A 23,890-nucleotide genomic window follows, 5' to 3' on the forward strand; every position below is an offset into this window, starting at 1 on the left:
ATAAGATGTGTGCCTACAGTTTTTCCTACAACTGTGTGACTGTCTTCAATATACAGTGGTTCCTCGCTTAACGATTGCCTCATTTAGCGATGAATTCGCATAACGATGTGTTTTTTAAGAAAATAATATGCACCGCATAACGATGTTTCCTATGGGCGATTTTCGCTTAGCGAAGTTTGGGACCATGCTTCGCATAACGAATGCGAATTTAGGTCCCCTGCTTCACTTAACGATGTTTTTTTTTTCAATTAAAAAAGTGTCTTAGAAGGGTCAAAATGGTTCTAAATGCTTGGATTCGTTAGAGGACCCCCTAAGTCATGTGCAAACCTGATTTGGCTTTGATCTGACTTTTCGTTAATTTATGGTTAATTTTTTTTTTCGGCCCATAGGAATCAATGGACCTGTCAAAATCTGACAGTTCCATGCTTTCCTATGGGGGAGAAAACAATTCGCCATAAATTAACGAAAGTTCAGATCAAAGCCAAATCAGGTTTGCACATGACTTAGGGGGGTCCTCTAACGAACCCAAGCATTTAGAACAGTTGCTGAGTCTTCGCTAATTTTTTGTGAATTTTTTCTTCCCCCATAGGAAATAATGGAGCTGTCAGATTTTGACAGCTGTCAAAAGTTGGGGGGAAAATCACCATTAATTAACGAAAAGTCAGATCAAAGCCAAATTACATTTGCACCCGTTTTAGAAGGTGCAGAAGCTATTCCAAGCATTTAAAACCATTTTTGCCCCTTGTATGACACATTTAAAATTGCAAAAATTGACTTCGCAAAGCCATTGAAATATATTGAGTCAGCTACAATACATTCTAATGGAGGAAACATTGTTTCACTTAGCGATGTTTCCTATGGGTTTTTTCGCTTAACGACGGCAATCCGTTCCAATTGGAACGGATTAACCGGTTTCCAATGCATTCCTATGGAAAATGGTGTTTCGCATAGCGATGATTTCACATAGCGATGTTTTTTTTGGAACGAATTAACATCGCTATGCGAGGCACCACTGTATTTTGAACCTGCTATTTTGTATCATGGAACCTAGTAGCTATGCAGAAATAAAACTTGTAGGTATGGTCAAACTTAGGAATTGACTCAAATTACTGCAACAAAGACTTACACTTACATACCCAGATGAATTGTGAAATGTTAGTCAAATGTGTTTTCATTTTTGGATTAACCCTTCACTAGGATATGAACTATGGCAAACCATAGGCTTCTGATCTTTGCCTAGGAGGTCCATAGGACTCATAGGGCAGCCAGGCATCCTCTAAAGCAGTGGTCCCCAACCTTGGGCCTCCAGATGTTCTTGGACTACAACTCCCAGAAGCCTTCACCACAACTTCTGCTGGCCAGGATTTCTGGGAGGTGGTCCAGGAACATCTGGAGGCCCAAGGTTGAGGACCACTGCTCTAGAGGATCTGACATAGGTCCCTGCCCCAAAGAGTTCACAGCTAAAATCTGTAGACTAGTCCTGAACGGCAGAATGCATATTTTCTAATGCAGAAGGTCCCAGATAAATAAGAGCATCTCCAGTCAAAAGGGTCAGCAGGGGAACAGACACTCTCCTGCCTAGACGGGAAAAAGTAGCTATGGGATTTGTCCAGAGAAACAAAGCTGCGCCTTGGGTAATGCTTTCTTAGAATACTAAAAAAAATTTAAACCACGAGAGCTCTCAAATCCTTTGGTTCTAGTGCAATACATAATGAAGCAGGAATTCTGCAGGAGTTCCAAAGCACAGCTAAAACAGAATGGTTTCAATTCTCAAAAGCTTGCTTTGCATACTACTTTCTAGTGAGCTCATAAAGGTATTACTCGTGGTGGAACGTCCCTCACCCTAGGGCCTCCTGCAGAGTCACCGCTCTTCGTGAGATACAGTGTTTAGTTATTAACCTCAGTCATTCCGCAGTGTGTTGAGATTTGTTTGTGTAATGTTGCAAATGCTGCTGCATCCTCTGCATTGAACACCTGGTTTAGGAGTGCGGTGGGAGCTTCTACATGGTAAGTGTGTACCTTCCTGTGGTTTTCGTGACGCCCCTGTCCCTATCAGTCCCTTCCACAACTCCCAGGTGTTTCTTCCTCAGAAAAGAAAAAATTGCCACTCCCCCCCCCCTAGACTCCACAAGCAGCAATTTCCTTTTTAAATGATGATATCATGCCCTCAAGTCAGTTCTGATGTAGATCAGCCATTTGCAGGGTTTTATGGGTAGTGAATACTCAGACACAGCTCACTATACCCTTCTTCCAAGGGTGCCCTGGGACTGTGCAGCTTGCCCAAGGCTAAACAGGCTGGCCCTTTTCACAGAAGACCAGTGCCAATTCTAGTATTTCACTTAAAAAATATATATATTTTGACTAAAGGTAGATTTTATTAGGCCAACTAAAATTGGCACAACAGATTCCGCCAGCTTCCAAGATGGCTATGCCTTCACCATGCATATCGATACTAACATAGTTTCCAACTGACTAGGCCGAACAGAACATGCTACCCAGAACCCAACTGTTGTGAAACTCTAGTATCAATGCCATGCCAAGAAATACAGCAGCAAAAAAGCTAATTAACATGTTCATGCTTGTATTCCTTGCTTTGTATCTAACTGCATGAACTGATGTATAACAGGAGAATCTGGACCATAGTAAAAAAAAAAAAGTTCATGTTACTGGGATTTGACCAGTTTCTTTCCTGCACTGATTCTTTTATGTCTTGTAAGGTGTGAATTCTGACCAAAACATTTCCCACATTCCTGGCATTTGTACAATTTCTCTCCTGTGTGAATTCTCTTATGACTCACAAGGTTTGAAATGTGAGCAAAACATTTCCCACACTCCTGGCACTTGTATGGTTTCTCTCCTGTATGGACTCTCTTATGACTCTCAAGATCTGAATTTCTAGCAAAACATTTCCCACACTCAAGGCATTTGTACGGTTTCTCTCCTGTGTGGACTCTCTTATGGTTCACAAGGGTCGAATACTGAGAAAAACACTTCCCACACTCCTGGCACTTGTACGGTCTCTCTCCTGTGTGAACTCTCTCATGATTCACAAGGTTTGAATTCTCAACAAAACATTTCCCACACTTGTGGCAATTATATGGCCTCTCTCCTGTGTGGACTCTCTTATGCTTAAAAAGCTGTGAACTCGTAGCAAAACATTTCTCACATTCCTGGCATTTATACGGTTTCTCTCTTGTGTGGACTCTCTTATGGATCACAAGGGTTGAATTTCGAGAAAAACATTTCGCACACTCTTGGCATTTATATGGTTTCTCTCCTGTGTGGATTCTGTTATGGTTCACTAACTGTGAATTCTGTGTAAAACATTTCCCACACTCTGGGCATTTGTATGGTTTCTCTCCTGTGTGGATTCTCTTATGCTTTACAAGAAGTGAACTGAGAGCAAAACATTTCTCACACTCTTGGCATTTATATGGTTTCTCTCCTGTATGGACTCTCTTATGATTCAAAAATTGTGAATAGTGGGCAAAATATTTCCCACACTCTTGACATTTGTATGGTTTCTCTCCTGTGTGGATTCTGTTATGATTCACAAGAGTTGAATTCTTAGTAAAACATTTCCCACACTCCTGACATTTGTATGGTGTCTCTCCAGTGTGAACAATCTTATGATTCAGAAGGGTTGAATTCACTGCAAAACACTTCCCACACTCCTGACATTTGTATGGTTTCTCTCCTGTGTGGATTCTCTTATGACTCACAAACTGTGAATTCTGAGCGAAACATTTCCCACACTCCAGGCATTTGTAGGGTTTCTCTCCGGTGTGTATTCTCTTATGACTCACAAACTGTGAATTTTGAACAAAACATTTCCCACATTCATTGCATTTGTACGGTTTCTCTCCTGTGTGAATTCTCTTATGAATCACAAACTGTGAAATCTGAGCAAAACATTTCCCACACTCATTGCATTTGTACGGTTTCTCTCCTGTGTGGACCCTCCTATGGTTCACAAGGCTTGAATTCTGAGCAAAACATTTCCCACATTCCCGGCATTTGTACGGTTTCTCTCCTGTGTGGATTCTCTGATGAATCACAAGAGGTGAACTCTGAGCAAAACGCTTCCCACATTTCTGGCATATGTATGGTTTTTCTCCTGTGTGGACTCTTTGATGGCACACAAGGTTTGAATTCTTAGCAAAACACTTCCCACACTCCTGACATTTGTACAGTTTCTCTCTTGTGTCGACTCTTGGACGGCTCAAAAAGTGTAAGTCGCTATCTAAATGTTTCCCAGACACGTTGCCTACAGACTGCTTCTTTCCAGCGTGGACCCTTTTGTGAAGCATCAATGCTATCTTCATGGCAAAATGTCTTCCACACACAATGCATTCGTAGGACTTGTCTCGGATATGGCTTTCTTCTTCAGCGTGGGTTCTCTGGTGTTTGGCTAGCTCTAACTTGTGTGTAAAACTCTTTCCACATTTGAGACATAAATTTTTCCGAATCAAGCGATCTGCAGAGAAGAAGGACAAATGCAGTCATGACTCAATTGAAGACACAAATAGATCTACAAAAATATATAGGAAGGTTTTCTCAAGGTGAAGATTTTGATGCATGAAAGTTTACTTGGAAAGCAATTTGCTAGCCTTTTATGTTGCACAACATTTAGTCCTCCCCCCCCCCAATTCAAAAACACAAAAGAGGGCCTTCTCTGTGGCAGCTCCCAGATGATGGAATATTCTTCCTCGGTCCCCTTCTTTCCCCCCCACTTCTGCTGACATCTAAAGACCCATCTTTTTAGGCAGGCTTTTAACAATCATGATTGAATCCCTGAATGCCTTTTTAAAGTTAAGATAGTTTTTAATATTTACTTCCTCTTATTTATTCAACTGTATATAGTTTGATTTTTTAAATGTTTAACTTATTACATTTCTAATTCTATTCTTTTTACTATTGTGAGCCACCTTTTATCAGGAGAAAGGTGGCCTATAAATAAAACAAATAATATAAAATAAAGAAATCTAAGAGAATCTGTATGCTTTCCTACATGAGCACCTGGTACCTACATTACATTCTTTACATGGTCAGGTGATGGCCTGTTTTATATTATGTGTTGTTTTAGGAACGGTACTTTAAATCTTACTGCTCTTACCTTGCCCTGGCTTTATGTTTGTTCAACATGTACCAAGATGGTTTTGCAACTCTTTTACGTGTGACCATCTTAGGAACAAATTTGGCCATGTCACAGAGGGCGAAACACAGCAACCAGTCAGAACAGGGAAGACCAGGAGGGCTGTTGACTTTGTTGACTTAGACTGCTCTAAAATTAACTGGCAGAGCACAGATCAGAGCATTCCCAGCAGTGACATTTATGGCAACGGGCCTGTTTTCTCATTTGCTCCTTTAAATATAAATCCCTATCGTGGCATTTTCCAAACTTGAAGAAACACCATTTTCTGTTTGCTGGCTTGGAACTGTGTGATTTATAGTCCAGCATGTTTAGAAACTGCCAAGAAGGTGAAGACAAACCTAAAGCACAGGAGCTAACAGCTTGAGCAATTACATTTTTCTGCCAGATCACCTACATCTATCTCTGCTCTCTCTCAACTGAGCTTACTGATCATTAAGGAAACACAATGAGTATTTGTTTTTTTTTTAATATTTTAAACTCTGGGTCTCAGTGGACTAAAAGCTAAATGTGAGTCAAGATTGGGATGTAGCAGCAGAAAAGATTAACACCTTTTTTCAGAAGGACTTCCAGTTTGGTGAAAGGAACTGTGTTAATTTAACTCACTTGTTCCAATCTCTGTCACAAACATTACAATATGTAAACAAGAGAAAGTCTTTCTTTAGTCAGCCACCAGAACAGATTTTAGACTAGTTTATGTCCATTACATTGGCTGGTAAATCACCAGATTTTGTTATCAAATATTTTGACTTCTTCACAATACTTCCCAGATTCTCAGTTCTCCAACGGACAAATCTTCTCAGGCTTTGGAACTGGAAACCAGCTTCTCATTCTCTTTCTTAATGTGATGTCTAGGACAGTATACAGCATTCCAGGAGGACACAAACCATATGAACAAGAACCTAAGAAGAGCCCTGCTGGATCAGGCCAAGGGCCCCTCTAGTCCAGCTTCCTGGATCTCACAGGGACCCCCACCAGATGCCTCTGGGAGCACACAAGACAATGAGATATAACTGTCTCCCGATCCCCCTCCCCTGCATCTGGCATTTGGAGGTATCTTCCTTTTACGCCTGGAGATTGTACATCCCCGTCATGGCTCATAATCTGCAATTGGCTTTTTCTTTAGAAATCCGTCCAATCCCCTTTTAAAGGCCTCTAGGCCAGATGCCATCACCACATCCGGTGGCAAGGAGTTCCACAGACTAACAACATGCTGTGAAAGGGAAGAGAGCTTTCCTCTATCCACTTTATCCATCACCTGCATAATTTTATAGGTCTCAATCATGTCCGTCCCCCCCCTGATGCCTCTTCTCTTGACCAAAGAGCCCCAAACACTATAGCCTTTCCTCATAACCAAAGCACAACACAGTGCTAATTTCATATGATCTCGACATAATATTTCTGGGGGTACAGTTTAGAATCACACCAACCCTTTTTGCCACTATATCACACGGCTGCCTCAAACTTAGCTTTTCAGCAACCAAAACTTCGAGATTCAGAATTTGGAACATTTAAAAAGAAGGCTTAACTTATTTCCTTCACCATCAGTGATCTCAGAAGTCTACTCTTTTCCAATGTACACTGGATGAAGATTTCTTAAGTGTTCAGTTACCATTCAGTTAACATTAAAACCAAAACCATAGGAATGTCCAGGCCAATGAAGGAAGGGTGAGTAATGCTAAAATGCTCAAGAACTAATGTAAAAATCCAGATAATTTTAGAACTTGCACACTCCTGCCTTGTCTTGGTTACTTTCAATAAAGATATAGTTCTGCTGCAATTCCTATTTCTCTAGGAACTATCTACCACCCAGAGAAACAGACAGGGTTTTTCTTACTCAACAGGGATAAGAATCAGTCAGAGAAATGAGGGGGTCTTACCGAGAGAGGATATTATTCTCCAGTTCTCCTCCATGACTTCCTGGTGGAGGGCCTTCTGGCCAGGATCCAGCAGTGTCCATTCCTCCTGGGTGAAGGACACGGCCACCTCCTCAAAGGTCACTGGACCCTTAATGAAAAAGAAAGCAGGGCTTTTAAGCTTTCAATAATAATAATAGTAATAATAATAGTAATGATGATGATGATGATATAAAAGAAGTGGTAAACTGGTTCTTCTTTCCATTTGAGGACAAGTTTACCAAGGCCTCTGTGCTAAAAGGTCAGAAGACCAGCAGTCATAAGATCGAATCCACGCGACGGAGTGAGCTCCCGTCGCTTGTCCCAGCTCCTGCCAACCTAGCAGTTTGAAAGCATGTAAAAATGCGAGTAGATAAAAAGGTACCACCTCGGTGGGAAGGTAACAGTGTTCCGTGTCTAGTCGCGCTGGCCACGTGACCACGGAAACTGTCTTCGGACAAACGTTGGCTCTATGGCTTGGAAACAGGGATGAGCACCGCGCCCTAGAGTCGGACACGACTGGACTAAAAGTCAAGGGGAACCTTTACCTTTACCAAGGCCCATAGCCATCTTAGCTTCCTGCTCCCTCCAGAAAGAGGGAAAAAAGGAAAAAGACAGCAGGGGGTTCTCAGCGGTCCATAATGAGCTCCGGCGCATAGTGGTTAAATTTCCGTACAGCAGTCAAGCCTCTGCTCACAAAGTGAGTGCGATCCCAATGAGTTAAAGCAGCCGGCCACTCCCATGTTAGCATGGGCAAAAGGAATACAACAACAACCAGACAAATCTCATTTCCAAAAGAAAGGCAGGAGAATCCCAAGGGTGACATGGGAGACAGATACATCAGGTTCTTCCTACATCTCGCAGCCACAGAATCGGAACACAAAGCATCTTCCCCCAACTGACCTTTGTCTAACCATTCAACTCAATTCCCAAAATCTAAGTCTTCTCTCTGAGTTTCTTTTATATTTTGCTACCTTAAAATTAAGTAATAATAATAACCTTGAAACTGCAGAACTGGAGGGAACCCTAGTCCAGTTTCTGTTAGGGAGGCCCAGTGGGGGGAATCGAACTCCCATCTTCAGGCTCTGCAGCCAGATGCCCAAACCACTAAGCTATTTATTCAGCAGTGTTCATTAAGCATTTCTCTCAGTGGGAGAAATCTTTATTTAGCCATCATTTCGTTCTGAAAAGCCTAAGTATCAATTAACCTTCATGAAACTTACACATTCCTGTAAACCTGGTCCTTATATTTTATGTTCAATAGTATTTCTTCCACATTCAGTTTCTTGAAACAAACAACTAAGAACACTATTCCCTGCTTTTGTGAGGTACAGTGCCACAGGAGATGGAGGTTCTATTCCTAACTAACCCAGTTTGGAGCTATCTTACAAAAACAGGAAAAACCTCTACACAGGACAACATCCCAGTTCTGGAGGTCTCATGATTTTTCCTTCTTTCCAATCTTGGCTAACTATGCCTGGACTTCACAAAATACAAGGAAACATAATAAATTCTTCTCTTCTGCTTTTCATGGGGTCAGTTCTAAAGTGGAGCGTAATGCCATCATAACTTAGCAGATGATAAAGTGATGGTACAGCTCACAATTCAGAGTGCTGGTCCTAACCCATAAAGTCCTCAATAAGTTGAGTGTAAGGTATCTCAAGGACTGTATCTCCCTTTATGAGCCTGCTCAGATCACCAGGAGGGGCATTGCTCTCCACCTCGGCACCTTCACTGGGGACATTTGGTGGGAACACAGGAGAAGGCCTTCTCTGGCGCTGCTCCCAGACTTTGGAACTCCCTCCCACTGGAGGCCAGGCTGGCCCCATTTTTGCTGCCCTTCTGCAAGAAGGCAAAGGCTTTCTCTTTGGGCAGGTTTTCCCTTAGTGACTGGTTGCCTGAGATGGGTTTTTAAATGAATTGTTGTTCCTTGAATGTGGTTTTGGTGCTGCTTTTCTTTATCTTTTTCACTGCAGTATATGTTAGATTCTGTATACCCATATTTTTCGCTCCATAAGACGCACCTTTCCATAAGACGCACCAATTTTTTAGAAGAAGAAAACAGGAAAATATAATCTGTTTTCTTCGCTCCATAAGATGCACAGACTTTCAACCCCCCTGTTTTGTGGGGAAAAAAGTGCGTCTTATGGTGCGAAAAATACGGTAATATTTGTAATGTTTTTAGCTTTGATTATTGTCCTCTAATGAAGTAAGCTACCTTGAGTCCCCTTTTTAAGAAGAAAGGGAGGGTGACATAAATAAAAAAAATACATGTAGCATTGATGTTGGCCGACCTTCCCTCTTCAGCGTCCTGAACTTTTCTTTCTTGGGTTTACAGAACTGTTAAGAGCTGGCAAGACTACACAGAGGAATTATATCAGAAAGATTTGGATATCCCGGACAACCCAGACAATGTAGTTGCTGACCTTGAGCCAGATATCCTGGAGAGTGAAGTCAAGTGGGCCTTAGAAAGCCTGGCTAACAACAAGGCCAGTGGAGGTGATGGCATTCCAGTTGAACTATTTAAAATCTTAAAAGATGATGCTGTTAAGGTGCTACATTCAATATGGCATCAAATTTGGAAAACTCAGCAGTGGCCAGAGGACTGGAAAAGATCAGTCTACATCCCAATACCAGAGAAGGGCAGTGCAAAAGAATTCTCCAACTACCGTACAATTGCACTCATTTCACACACTAGCAAGGTTATGCTCAAAATCCTCCAAGGTAGGCTTCAGCAGTATGTGGACCGAGAACTTCCAGAAATACAAGCTGGATTCCGAAGAGGCAGAGGAACTCAAGACCAAATTGCTAACTTGCGCTGGATTATGGAGAAAGCCAGAGAGTTCCAGAAAAATATCTACTTCTGCTTCATTGACTATGCAAAAGCCTTTGACTGTGTGGACCACAGCAAACTATGGCAAGTCCTTAAAGAAATGGGAGTGCCTGACCACCTTATCTATCTCCTGAGAAACCTATATGTGGGATAGGAAGCAACAGTTAGAACTGGATATGGAACAACTGTTTGGTTCAAAATTGGGAAAGGGGTACGACAAGGCTGTATATTGTCCCCCGGCTTATTTAACTTATATGCAGAATACATCATGCGGAAGGCTGGACTGGAGGAATCCCAAACCGGAATTAAGATTGCCGGAAGAAATATCAACAACCTCTGATATGCAGATGATACCACTCTGATGGCAGAACGTGAGAAGGAATTAAAGAACCTTGTAATGAGGGTGAAAGTGGAGAGTGCAAAAAATGGTCTGAAACTCAACATCAATAAAACTAACATCATGGCCACTGGCCCCATCACCTCCTGGGAAATTGAAGAGGAAGATATGGAGGCAGTGACAGATTTTACCTTCTTGGGCTCCATAATCACTGCAGATGGGGACAGCAGCCACGAAATTAAAAGACACCTGCTTCTTGGGAGGAAAGTGATGACAAACCTTGACAGCATCTTAAAAAGCAGAGACATCACCTTGCCAACAAAAGTCCGAATAGTGAAAGCTATGGTTATTCCTGTAGTGATGTATGGAAGCGAGAGATGGACCATAAAGAAAGCTGACCGCTGAAGAATTGATGCTTGTGAATTGTGGTACTGGAGGAGACTCTTGAGAGTCCCCTGGACTGCAAAGAGAAGAAACGTATCCATTTTGAAGAAAATCAACCCTGAGTGCTCACTGGAAGGACAGATCCTGAAGCTGAGGCTCCAATACTTTGGCCATCTCATGAGAAGAAAAGAGTCCTTGGAAAAGACCCTGATGTTGGGAAAGTGTGAAGGCAAGAGGAGAAGGGGACGACAGAGGACGACATGGCTGGACAGTGTCACCGAAGCGACCAACATTAATCTGACCCAACTCCGGGAGGCAGTGGAAGACAGGAGGGCCTGGCGTGCTCTGATCCATGGGGTCACGAAGAGTCGGACACGACTAAGATATCCGCTCTCAGTTTGCCCTGCAGCCCCCAAAGGAAACCCCCCAGCCCTCCAAGGGACCCAACAGGGAACCCTTTTCCATTGCAAGGCCTGGAATTTGCAAGTTTGGCTGTTGGTGGGCCGAAGGCATATAAAGGGCTGGAGATCAGGCAGCAGAAAAGCTTGGGCCACAAACAGCCCTTGGGGGCTCCCCTCCGGCTGCCTCTCCTACCCGGACTTGGGGGGGCTTCCCTTCCCTCGGCTGGAGTTGGGGGGGCCTTCCCTCCTTCCCCCCCCCAGTTCCCCCCCCCTCACCCTCCCAGGCAGCCCTACTGGGACAGACTCACCATCCCTCCCAGTTGCGATGGAGGGAAGGAGGCGGCGGCTCTCAAGAAAGAGAGAAGCGGATCCCGGACACCTTTTCCAGCAGCCCAAGCTCTGCTTTCCTTCCGGAGGAAGAAAAAGGAGGGACAGGAAGGGACTTTTTTTGGAAGGGGCCTTTCCTGTGGGAACTCACACGCCTCCTGCTTCCAGGATCTCCTTTCCTTCTAGGAATCCCATCTCTGTGCGGTTGTTAACCCTTAGTTGCCAGGTGGATTTTCCGAGTTTTCCGAAAGAGGGGCAGGGAAATATTCTTTGCCCCGCAAACGTATCGGCTTCTCACGTGTCGAAATCTGTGGCTTCCTCTTGGGCTCAAGAGCTCCCTGGCCCAGAAATCGCTCGTTCAAGAGGGCTGGGGTGGCCCAAGACTTCCTGCTGCTTGAGATACTGTACAGACAACAATCCTCCCCCCCTCTTTTCCCCTTACACTTTAAACGAATATATTAAATAAATGCCCCTATTTCGACACTGGAGGTGGGGCAGGCTTCACGACTGGCCCCCAACGGAAGGCTAATCGTGCCTCAACACCTTTCTGTTCCTAATTTTGCTTAATGAGATCCAATCCCCCACTATAGGGCCAGGAATCCCATCAATAGGAATCCAGCCCTAGACATCGCCCCATCCATGCAGGGCTTCCCTGCAAATATTTCCAAGAATTTCAAAAGACTTTTACTGTAAAAGTTCTCACCAGAACTTTCTTTTTGCTCCCCGGCTTTCCTGTCTAGAGATGGTGTGAGAGGACACAGGTGCCCGCTTTTGAGGGGAAAACAAAGTATAAACCTTCTTTTCCCTTTCCTAACTTGAGACTGAAGCCAGGCCAGGCTCCTGGCAGCTCAAACACAAACTCCACGGTGGGATCGGGATTAAAATATGCTTTAAAATTCCACTTTTTCTCAGTATGCTGCTGCTCCTGCCACCTCCTTCAACCTTTTGGCTCCCAATTCAAGTCGACATCAGTTCTTACCCCTTCCAAAGCTAGACCTCTGGAATTGTCAAGTGTATTTTTTTAAAAAAAGATGAGAAATAAGAAAATAACAGTATATATATATATATTCTGATCCCACCTTGAATGCCCGCTTCTTCAGGCATTTGAGGTGGAAATGAAAAGTCTTTTTAAAAAGTGCCTCAGAAGTTAAAGTCGTTTTTAAATAACTACAGCTGGGAAAAATTGTATACCTTACAGCTATTTGTTTTCAATACCCCGTATCATTGGTAAGATAAGGCACAACTAGCACATTCATTTTTGTGCTGGTTTTCATTATGAAAAAGTAAATTTTAGATTTAGATTAGGCATCCTTCAGTCTCAAGAGACTATGGTAATGTGCTCTGAATAGAAGAGCTGGAACAGCATCTAGTGTGGCTGAGAAGGCCAATTTGAGAGTGACAATCCCTTCCATACTGAAGACAAATACAGCCTGTCCCCTGTCCAGCTCCCTGATTTTGCTGGCTTCGGGACTGCCTCCTTGCCTCTGCCTGCTGGACAAGGGTCTCTTCAAATTGGGAGAGGCCGTGATGCACCACCTGACTCCCAGACTGAACACTCAGATGTCAAGATTTCCCATGTGTTGGGGTCCATTCCTAAGGCCTTCGGATCTCCTTGTATCACTGCTGTGGTCTCCCTCTGGAGCGATTTCCCTGCACTAATTCTCCATACACTAAAGAATACAGTATAATGCTTATATTATGTCAGCAGACACAAGAACACAGAAAAAATGGAGTCCTTTCTATTTTACCGCTTGAGTTACGTTTACCTATAATGTTAATTAACAAATAAATACTACAACATAGGTGTGGAAACCTGTTTAAACAAATGAGAATAACCATATAATGTATAGAAGCTTTTACAAAACAGTGTAAAAGGAGAAAACGATGAATGTTATCTTAAGTAATTTGCTTCAAGAATGCAAAAAAAAGTTTAGCTTGCTTATTGTTGTTATTTAGCCATTAAGTCATGTCCGACTCTTTGTGAACCCATGGACCAGAGCACACCAGGCCTTCCTGTCTTCCACTGCCTCCCGGAGCTGGGTCAAATTCATGTTAGTAGCTTCGATGACACTGTCCAACCGTTTCGTCCTCTTCTCCTCTTGCCTTCACACTTTCCCAACATCAGGGTATTTTCCAGAGAGTCTTCTCTTCTCATGAGATGGCCAAAGTACTGAAGCCTCAGCTTCATGGTCTGTTCTTCCAGTGAGCACTCCAGGTTGATTTCCTTCAAAGTTGATAGGTTTGCTCTCTTTGCAGTCCAGGGGACTTTCAAGAGTCTCTTCCAGCACCACAATTCAAAAGCATCAGTTCTTCGTTGATCAGCCTTCTTTATGGTCCAGCTCTTACTTCCATAATGGCTCCTGGAAAAACCATAGCTTTGACTATGTGGACCTTTGTCAGCAAGGTGATGTCTCTGCTTTTTAAGATGCTGTCAAGGTTTGTCATCACTTTCCTCCCAAGAAGCAGTCTTTTAATTTCAGGGCTGCTGTCACCATCTGCAATGATCATGGAGCCCAAGAAAGTAAAATCTGTCACTGCCTCCATATCTTCCCCTTTGCCAGGAGGTGATGGGACCAGTGGCATGATCTTAGCTTGGCTTCTTGTTTCCGGATGTAATCACACTGAAGTCTGTCCCAGCTTGACACAAAATTCTCCATACTACACCTTGACTCTTAAATTGCATTGTCATTGACACAGAAATCTTCTCTGCCATTATTGCCACTCTCCTCCCCACCCCTTTTGCTGGCACTCAAATGAAATAACGCTGTACTGACAAGGCAGGGTAATTCTTTGCATTAGTGCTGTATCCGTTGAACAACAGAGCACTGAACTGAGAGGGGGAAATATTTAATTAAATAAATTTACTGTTTTGCACTTGTAGTCCTTAAACTTGTGAGCAGGAAACATTCTGTCCATCATCACAGACATCATCTGGACACATCAAAAAACACCCCTAATGGGCAATTTTAACATCCCACAGAAGGAAAAAGCAAGCCAAAATAAAGCAAGAGAAAATGTAAAAAAACAAAAACACAAACTCCACAAACCTGGCTGGTCAAACAAAATATACCACACATTGTAAAGTATGATCGGATCTACCCAGAATTAGCCTGAGCATTGTATAATTGATAGAATAAGGATTGAAAGGAATAGTCAAAAGCATGGCATAAAAAGAGATAAATACCGGTCTAGTTGCTCCTTCAACCTGTGTAAAACCTTTTTCAACATGGGTTCTTTCGAGGAGAAAGGTGGAGTAAAAGAATTTAAATAACTTTCCAGAGTCCAGGCAGATTTTTACTCTCAGGAAAAACCAACCTTCTGTCATTAAACAGTTTGTTATTACTTATAAAGCAATGCTGTCATCCATAAAATTCAACCTGGTTTTCTCAAAAACAAGCCATTCCAGATTAATCTGCTATCTTTTTTTATAAGAGTTACAGCCTTAATAGATGAATGGAACACTGTGGATCCAGCATATCTTGATTTCAGTAAGGTCTTTGACAAAGTTCCCCATAGTAATCTTGCAAGGAAGCTAGTAAAATCTGGGCTAGACAGTGCAACTGTTCAGTGGATTTGTAATTGGTTGACTGACTGAACCCAAAAGTTGCCCAGCAATGCCTTCCCTTCATCCTAGAGAGAGGTAACTAGTGGGATGCCTCAGGGTTCTGTTCTGGGCCCTGTGCTATTCAACATCTTTATCAATAACTTGGATGAAGGAATAGAGTATGCTGATTAAATTTGCAGATGATACCAAATTGGGAGTGGTTACTGTTACATAACAGCACTGATGTTACCTGTCTGTCATGGGTTTGGAGGGAAAGTTCCATCCTATGGGGAGTGGAAGGCAGACCTACTGGGATATGTCACAGTTACTAATTCGCCAGAGGATAGGATTAAAATTCAAAATGACCTTGACAGATTAGAGTCCTGGGCCAAAATTAACAAAATGAATTTCAACAGGGAGAAATGTAAGGTCCTACACCTAGGCAGAAAAAAATGAACTGCACCGATATAGGATGGAGGACACCTGGCTAGACAACAGGACCTGTGAAAGGGATCTAGGAGTCTTGGTCGACCACAAGCTGAACATGAGCCAGCAGTGTGATGTGGCTGCCAAGAAAGCCAATGCAATTCTTGGTTGCATCAATAGGAGTATAGTGTCTAGATCAAGGGAAGTGATAGTATCACTCTATTCTGCTTTAGTCAGACCTTACCTGGAGTACTGTGTCCAGTTCTGGGCACCTCAGTTCAAGAAGGATGTTGACAACCTAGAACTTGTCCAGAGGACAGAGATCAAAATGATCAAAGGTCTGGAAGCCATGTCCTATGAGCGGCTTAGGGAGCTGGGAATGTTTAGCCTTAGAAAAAGAGGTTAAGAGGGGACACAATAGCCATGTTTAAATATCTGAAGGGATGTCATGTCTAGGAAGGGACAGGTTTGTTTTCCACGGCTCCAGACACTAGGACACAGGGCAATGGTTTCAAACTACAGGAAAAGAGATTCCACTTGAATCTCGGGAAGACCTTATTGACAGTCAGAACTAGTTGGCAGTGGAATAGGCTGCCTCGGAGTGTGGTGGAGTCTCCTCTTTTGGAGGTTTTTAAGCAGAGGCTGGATGGCCATCTGTCGGGAATACTTTGATGGAGTTCCTGCAGGCAAGGGGTTGGACTCGATGGCCCCTGTGGTCTCTTCCAAGTCTGTGATTCTATGATTCTTTCAAAATCAAACCATGATCCACAATTTCCTCTTGATTAAACATTCCTCTCTATTCCACTCTACTGATTCTATCATTGTGAGCAGAAGGCAAAACAGCTTCCCTCTAAGAGGGAAGGAGAAACGCGCGGAAAGGAGAATCCAAAGGAAGGGACAGAGGAAAAAGAAATAAAGAGACAAGAGACAGGAAAACAGATAGAAGTGGTGGAAGGTATAGAGAAGGAACAGGAGTCAGCTGTGCATGAAATCAAAGAAAGGATAAAGGAGTTAGGAGCGAGGGGGAAAGGGGAGGAGTCAGGAGGAAAGGTTTAGCAGGAGGTAAACTTTTTTTAATGACAGAGGAAAAAAATGGTCAGTCGGGAGAAACGGAGAAAGTGAGTGTGTGAGAACTGGGAAATTAATAAATTTGATGATGCTAAGATATTTAAAATATGGAAAACAGATATAAGAAGGGGGATTATAAAGGAAGAAGCAGTCGGGGTGAAAGAGAGAAGTGATGAAAAGTTAAGACCAAAACCAATGATAGAAGGACTTGATCCAGAAGAATGGATGGTATTAGTATTCCTTCGGGGACGACATCCTATGAAGGTTGTAAATCAGGAGAAACCTCTCCAAATGAACGAGAAGGCGAATGGTCCCGACACCCATGGTGCGGAACCATATGTGCTGTCCAGAGCAGCAACTTGAGGAACCCCAGCGACCAAGAAAAGTTTTCGAGAACATATCAATCTTAGAAGAAGAAAATAAGTCTTTACCTCTGTTATATGATGTTTCACTTGAAAAGTTGTCATTTGAAGTTAACAAGAATATAAATAAGCAACAACCCGTTGATACTGTTAATAAAAATATGTTTAATGATACTCCATTAATGTCATTTCATTTACATGATGAGGAATTAATGTACCTGATTACAACCATATCCTTATTCTTATCTCGACGCCTCTTGGCCTCAGGGCATCTGAACCTCCCTGTACATTGACACACTTGTGAGATTATTTAAATCAGGAGATTTTTGTCGAAAACACAGCTAGGAGTTCCGATCGCTCATTGTATCTCAGGTGTCTGGATCACGCTGATCCTCAGTGATCATGCTGATCCACAGTAGTGATATCAGAGTTTGAGACTTAGTTTAAGAAACCTCTGTTAGCAGCAATTCCACAAGGAGAATGGGCTCAATATCTCTAATTACATAAGGCTGCGATGAAGTTAATGCAGACACCAATCAAAAGAAGCAAATCAGCAAACCAAACCAAACCAAAGGAGATTGGGCTAATAGATGGTATCAACCATCTGCCATCTTAAAAAAAGGAAAAAGTGGGTTAGATTCAAAATGAAGGAGGAAAGAGAATTTGTGGAAGAAAAATCAATAGTGTAAGATATGCAGTTGAGGCTACCGGTACTTTACTGGCAGTGTCTTGAAAGGACTACTGAAAAAGGTTAAAGAAGAGAGTGAAAAAGCAGGATTACAGTGGAACATTGGGAAAACAAGAATTAGGACTACAGAAGAACTATAGTACTTTAATGTTGACTATGAAGAAACTGAAATTGTTAAAGGTTTTCTGCACTTTGGTTCAATCATCAACCCAAATAGAAACTGTAGTCAAGAAATTGGCAGGAGACTGAGACTAAGAAGGGCAGCTGTGAAGGAACTAGAGCCTGAAATTGCTCTAAAAGTCAAAATAATTAAATTGAGACTGCCATGAGTCAAAAGCAACATCAGCACACAAACATCAGCACACAGTATCAGGGCAAGCACTGAGCATTGATATGGTTTCTCTCTCGTGTGTGTGGCCTAGGGTGTTTCCGAGAATGGAATCTCTTTCCACAGTGAGTATTTATACACTTTCTTTCGTTGGTGAGTTTTCTGGTGGTCCGTAAGGGTACTGCTCTGAATGAAGCTCTTTCCACACTCTGAGCACTGATACGGTTTTTCACCAGTATGTTTTCTTTCATGATATGTAAAGCTACTCCTGTGACTGAAGCTCTTCCCACACTGGGCACATTTATATGGTTTCTCCCCAGTGTGGATTCTGTGGTGTAAAGCCAGGTGTTTGCTAGAACGGAAGCTCTTTCCACACTCGGGACACTGAAATGGTTTCTCACCCGCATGAGTTCTCTGATGATAAGTTAGACTGCTCCTCTGACTGAAACTCTTTCCACACTCTGAGCATTTAAATGGGTTTTCACCAGTGTGGGTTTTCTGATGGGAAATGAGTTTACTGCTCTCAGGGAAGCTTTTCCCGCACTCTGAGCATTGATAGGGTTTCTCTCCTGTGTGGATCCTTTGATGTTTACAAAGGCTACCACTTTGACTGAAGCTCTTCCCACACTCTGAGCATTTGTATGGTTTCTCTCCTGTGTGGGTCCTCTGATGGTCATTACAAGCACTGCTCTGACTGAAGCTCTTTCCACACTCTAAGCATTTATATGGTTTTTCACCTGTGTGGTTTCTTCTGTGGTAGGTGAAGCTGCTTCTGTGGCTGAAACGCTTCCCACAATCTGAGCATGTATAAGGTTTCTCCCCAGTGTGGATTCTTTGATGTAAGCTAAGATATTCGCTAGAACGAAACCTTTTTCCACAGTCTGGGCACTTAAATGGTTTTTCGCCTGCGTGGGTCCTTCTGTGGTAGGTGAGGCTACTTCTTTGACTGAAACTCTTCCCACACTCTGAGCACTTAAATGGTTTTTCGCCTGTGTGGGTTTTTCGATGGGAGGTTAGTTTATTGCTCCTACTGAAACTTTTTCCACATTCTGAGCACTGATATGGTTTCTCTCCTGTGTGGATTCTTTGATGGACAGCAAGTGCACCGTTTCGCCTGAAACTCTTTCCACATTCTGAACACTTCAATGGTTTCCCTCCTGTGTGGATTTTTTGATGCACGGTAAGATGGTTCCTCCAGCTGAAGCTCTTCCCGCACTCTGAGCACTTAACTGGTTTCTTCACTTTGTACACTCTTGCAGGCACACCAGTGCTTGATAACTTCATTAATTTTTTTGCACATTGAAGGGATGCCTTTCCTTGTTTTCTTGTGCTCCACTCTTCTGGAATTATAATTTTACGGATGTCACCACCTTCTGACACCAGATGCTTCTTCCTTACTTCTTGTTTGTCTTCAGTTTTATTCCTCTGTGGTTCCCCCTTCCTTTCATCATCTGAAGGAATAAAAAGAAAAGCTTCATCAACGAGGAATGTCCCTTCAAATCAGGAGAAAAAGAACCAATCATAAAGCCGCTGAGGTAAATTCTGATCCTTGTATCTCCACCTCCTTCTCCAGCATGCAGCTCACCTCAGCCCCTCTTCCTAGAGTCCATTATATTAGACGCCTGAAGAACACACTGGCTGAAATCCTGTTCCTCAGTCTAGGAAACCACATGAGTATTGGCCCACTGGAGGAATCAGTGGGGATTTAGTGATCTAGGGGCAACGTTTGGTCATGAATTGCCACCTTCCACATTCCGAAGCACCACAAGGCCTTCCCCAGGAGAAAAGGGAGCCCTACCTAGGGAGCCTCAGAACCAGAAAGGCAGAAGTGGGAAGGTCTAAATTAATTCAAATTAAATATCCCCTTTCCCAGACGATGACATCATTCAGTTTACATGGTGTAACCTTACAACAACAGGTTTTCAGCCATTGTTGCAGAATTAGCTATCTGAAGCAGCAAGACAGATATATTTCATGAGGGGTGGCAAGGCCTCCCCAGAGAGACACAAGCACTGGGTCAGCAAGCTTTTAGAACAGGAAGTGAGGCAGAGCTTGGCTAATGTCAGGCCATGAGGCCTTTTAGCATAAGCCTTTTCCCCAAGATGATAATTAATCTCATTTAGGTTTAATTAAGAAAGCTACATATTGCCCCACCACCACCACGCTGGGTACTTACCCGTATTTTTTCGTATATAAGACGCCCCCATGTATAAGGTGCCCCCCTTTTCTAATCCAAAATTTAGAAATCTAAGTGGTGCTTAGCAAGGGTGGGGGGGGAAGGGATCAAAGTGCTGCAGGATAGCTTTGATCCCTGCTTTCCCCTCCACTTGACTTTGTCCTCTCCTCAGCTTACTTCCATGTATAAGACGACCCTCATTTTTTTACCGACCTCAGAAGGATGGAAGGTTAAGTCAGTCTTCTGCTGGTCACCTGAACTGATCAAGATCAAACTCAGGTCATGAGCAGAGTCTTGACCACGAGGCTCCTGCAGTCTACCAATTTCTCAATTACCCATTTTTAGAGTTCCACCAGACTTGCACACTCCTTACAGACACCTACATATGGCTCACTTGGAAGAAAAGTCCTCACCTGGAAAACTTTGAAGCTCAGCTATGTCTAGCATTACCCAGTCTTACTGTTCCTGCCCCAGTGGTAGCAGGAGCTTTCTTTCCAAACAGGAAGTTAGGCAAAGCTAGGCCTAGCTATGCCTCAAAGCCTGTCTGTTTAGGCCTCTCCTCCCAGGTGAGCCCTATTTAGGGGTCCGTAAGGGGTATGTATAAGTTGAGTAGAACTTCCAGAAAGGGAATTATGGAATTTGAAGAAATCCAAGCATTCCATTCTGAATAGCCGTGCTAACTAGTTCCACAACCTTTCCGCCAAGACACTGAGATCTTTACCTATTGAGACCAAATTCCTCCACGTCTCTTCTACAACTTCCTTGTGCAAAGCTCTCTGGCTTGGATCCAACAGAGCCCATTCTTCCTCTGTGAAATACATTCCCACCTCCTCAAAGGTCACCAGGCTCTAGAAGAAAGGAGAAGAGAAGGCAGCAGCTTAGCTCAGTTGCGATCCAAAAATACAGTAAACACGAGGTTGTGATAAGTTCTCCCAGAAGTTCTCCCAGAGGAAGCAGAGTGAAAACGAAGCTTGCCAACAGGGTTAAAGCTTTGATCCTGTTTAGAGATGGAAAAGGTGCCAAAAACAACTGGCAGACTGTATCAGCTAAGAGGGTGGAACTACAGTAGAACCACCATATCCGCGGGATCAGTACCCTCTGTTTCACTTATCGGCAAACCCAAACCCCTTCCCCCGTTGCAGAAATACATATTTCCAAGGTGTATTACCAGCCCTGGCCACTAGACGGAACCAGAGACTACGCCACATACAGGTGGCTCAATGGAAATGCACTCATGGTGTGACATTTCGGAGAGAACGAGCTTCCTGTGAGATGGAGATGCCACATTTTGGGAGCGGGGGGGCCACCTCATCTCTACTCTCATTCTTCGTCTCCTACCTCATCTCTTTGTCCAAAAGCTGCTTCTGCTCCTTCAGGGAGAGGCCACGAAGGAAGCCATGTGGTCCTTCCACTACCTGTGCAGGACAAGAGAGGGTTAAACTGGGTTAGCCCCTGGCATTTATGAAGCTGATGGGCACAAACCTTGGTTTGGAGGCTTGTGCCAGTTCTTATGCATGGCACCACAGGTGCTAAACATTTCCTTTCCCCCCTCCCCGCCTCCCTGGCTGGATCCCCCACTCACCAGCTGGCACACACTCCCCCTCCTCCTCCTCTTTGGCTTTTCGACCAATCCCCGGCAGGAGCACGGGCTTCCCCTGCCCTGCCTCCTCAGCTGACCACCCACTCAGACAAGGAGGCGGGGCAGGGAACCCCATGTGCTCCCTCCAGGGACTGGTTGAACAGGCAGAGAGGAGGAAGAGATGAGCATGCTCTGACTGGTGCTCACAATATTAAAACAGATAATTTCCAGATTTAAAAAGCTATGAAGCCAACCTACTAACTAAAAATCTATCAAGCAACTTTATAAAATCAGAACTTTAAAAAATAATAGAAATGTTTACAAGAAAGATCTCAAAACTTGGTAAAAGTTTGCCTTGGACTGATTAGGCATCCCTCAGTCTCAAGAGACTATGGTAACGTGCTCTGTATGGAGGACTTGGAACAGCTGTCAAACGTACAGTTCAATGCATTCCAATGGGGGGGGGAATTCACCAAAAATTAACGAAGACTCAGAACAAAGCCAAATTAAGTTTGCAAAGGTTTTACAGGGTGCACTAACGATTCCAAGCATTTTAAACAGTTTTTGACACACTTAAAATAGCGAAAACAGACATCTTTAAGCAAAACAGGGGGACCTAAACTGTCATCACTAAGCAAAGCAAGGTCCCGAACATCGCTATGCGAAATTTCCCCATTGGAAACATTGCTCAACAGAGCGCAAGATCGCTCCAAAAACTTCATTGCTAAGCGAATACATCATTAAACGAGGCAATCGCTAAGCAAGGCACCACTGGGTCCTCAGGATTTTTCTTTTAATATTTTTAACATTTTCATAGTATGGATAAGTGAACCAGCAGATACTGATCCTGCAGATAAGGAGGATCCTTCTGTATTTAAAGCTCAAAGCAGTAAATAGTTTCTGACTTAGGCAACCCCAATGGGGCTTCTCAAGGTACATGAGATGTTCGAGGATTGGTTTATCATTGCTAGCCACCCGTGGGGTACCATGGCCGAGCAGAGATTTGAGGTTGGACGTCCTGCTTCCTAGTCTGACACTCTACCTGCTACAACTATATTGGCTTTCACAGGGGTCTTACAGCCCTGGATTTTCTGCAGTAAGCCGGGGCTTTTAAAGATGGCCAGAGAGAACCTCTCCAACAGTATGCTTTTACGAATCTCGTTTCCAGAAACAAACAGGAAGTCACCTAATGGACATATAAAGTTTTCTTTGTATGCAGCTCAAAGAGCTGACTGGGATTCTTACAACGTCTTATAGGAATCAGAGGACTGGATAGCTCAGTGGTTTCGATCTCTGGCTGTGAAGCCAGAAGTTGGGAGTTCAATTCCCCGCTGGGCCTCCTGGGAGAAGAGACACCCTGTGTAGCCTCGGGCCAGCTGCACAGTCCCAGAAGCAAGGAAGGGGAAAACCACTTCTGTGTAGTTTCTATTTAGAAAACTCTCAAGAGGGTCATCCCTAGAACAGAATTGACTTATCAACACACACCTTTTTTTCAAAATAATGAACATCTCCTTTCACACATACACAAGGCTAAAGAGATGTATATCTTTCCCAAAACAGTGTTGAGAGGGACATGAAAGCCGTCCGAATTTATAAGAACATCCAAATCAGGAAGGCCAGGTGAAATGGAGCCCCAGCTGTATCTTACCAAAGGAGGCAGGGCTTCCATCACTCTCCTGCACAATCCACTTGTGCTTCATCTTCCATCTGGCGTCCTCCCCTGCCATGAGAAATCCAGCTGCTAGGTGGCTCGACATCCCCATCGTCTGAAAGAAAAGTGGAGAGAGCAATCTTAGATTTTTTGAACGGCAGGGCTGGAAAGAACTCTGTGGATCATGGGGTCCAGCTCCTGCCAAAGAAGCTCGGGGGAGGGGGGATCGAACTCCCAACCTCTGGCTCCATAGCCAGATACCAAAACCACTGAGATATGTTACAAAAAATGGTGGAGGGCAGCAGCAAAATGTATTAAATGACACATGCCGCCAATGCTCCTTTTAAAAACCATTTGAATGAAGAAGCAAATTTGGGTCTTTTTTTTAAAAGGTAAATATACGAAACCAAAAAAAAAAGAGAGAGAGAAACTTGTCAAGCCAGCAGCTTCCAAACAACTTATATCTATACAAACATTTACAGTGGTGCCTCGCTTAACGAGTGCACCGTATAGTGATGTTTCCGTATAGCGATCCCTTTTTCGGGATCGCTATACGGAAACATCCCCGATCGTCGCAATGGGGAAAACCCGCATTGCGAAGATCGGGTATTGCGGCGGCCATTTTGGAGCCGCCGAACAGCTGATCGGCGGTTCCAAAATGGCCGCCGGAAGCCCGGAAATGGCTGCCGGCAGCCGTTTTTGCGCCCTGCCCTCGCTTAGCGAAGGCGCGAAAATGGCT

The 23,890-nt window shown here is 43.5% G+C and overlaps 1 protein-coding gene across 2 annotated transcripts in view; it reads right to left on the reverse strand.

Moving 5' to 3' along the window:
* Positions 1–2,343: 2,343 nt before the first annotated feature.
* Positions 2,344–23,890, reverse strand: part of LOC110070393 (uncharacterized) — a 50,829-nt gene continuing 29,282 nt past the window's right edge. The window contains exons 1-3 of one of the 2 annotated variants that reach the window (XM_072988393.2): positions 11,311–11,972; positions 7,033–7,159; positions 2,344–4,477 (exon numbers count right to left, since the gene is read on the reverse strand). In XM_072988393.2, the coding sequence (XP_072844494.2) occupies positions 2,664–4,477; positions 7,033–7,159; positions 11,311–11,313 (1,944 nt within the window). In that variant the 5' untranslated portion in view covers positions 11,314–11,972 and the 3' untranslated portion in view covers positions 2,344–2,663. Of the gene's footprint in view, positions 4,478–7,032; positions 7,160–11,310; positions 11,973–17,884; positions 18,900–23,890 lie in introns of those variants that run through there. The other variant, XM_078388130.1, reaches the window with a different exon arrangement.

The sequence above is a fragment of the Pogona vitticeps genome, chromosome 2 (genome assembly GCF_051106095.1).
Source record: "Pogona vitticeps strain Pit_001003342236 chromosome 2, PviZW2.1, whole genome shotgun sequence".
Taxonomy (NCBI): Eukaryota; Metazoa; Chordata; class Lepidosauria; order Squamata; family Agamidae; genus Pogona; species Pogona vitticeps.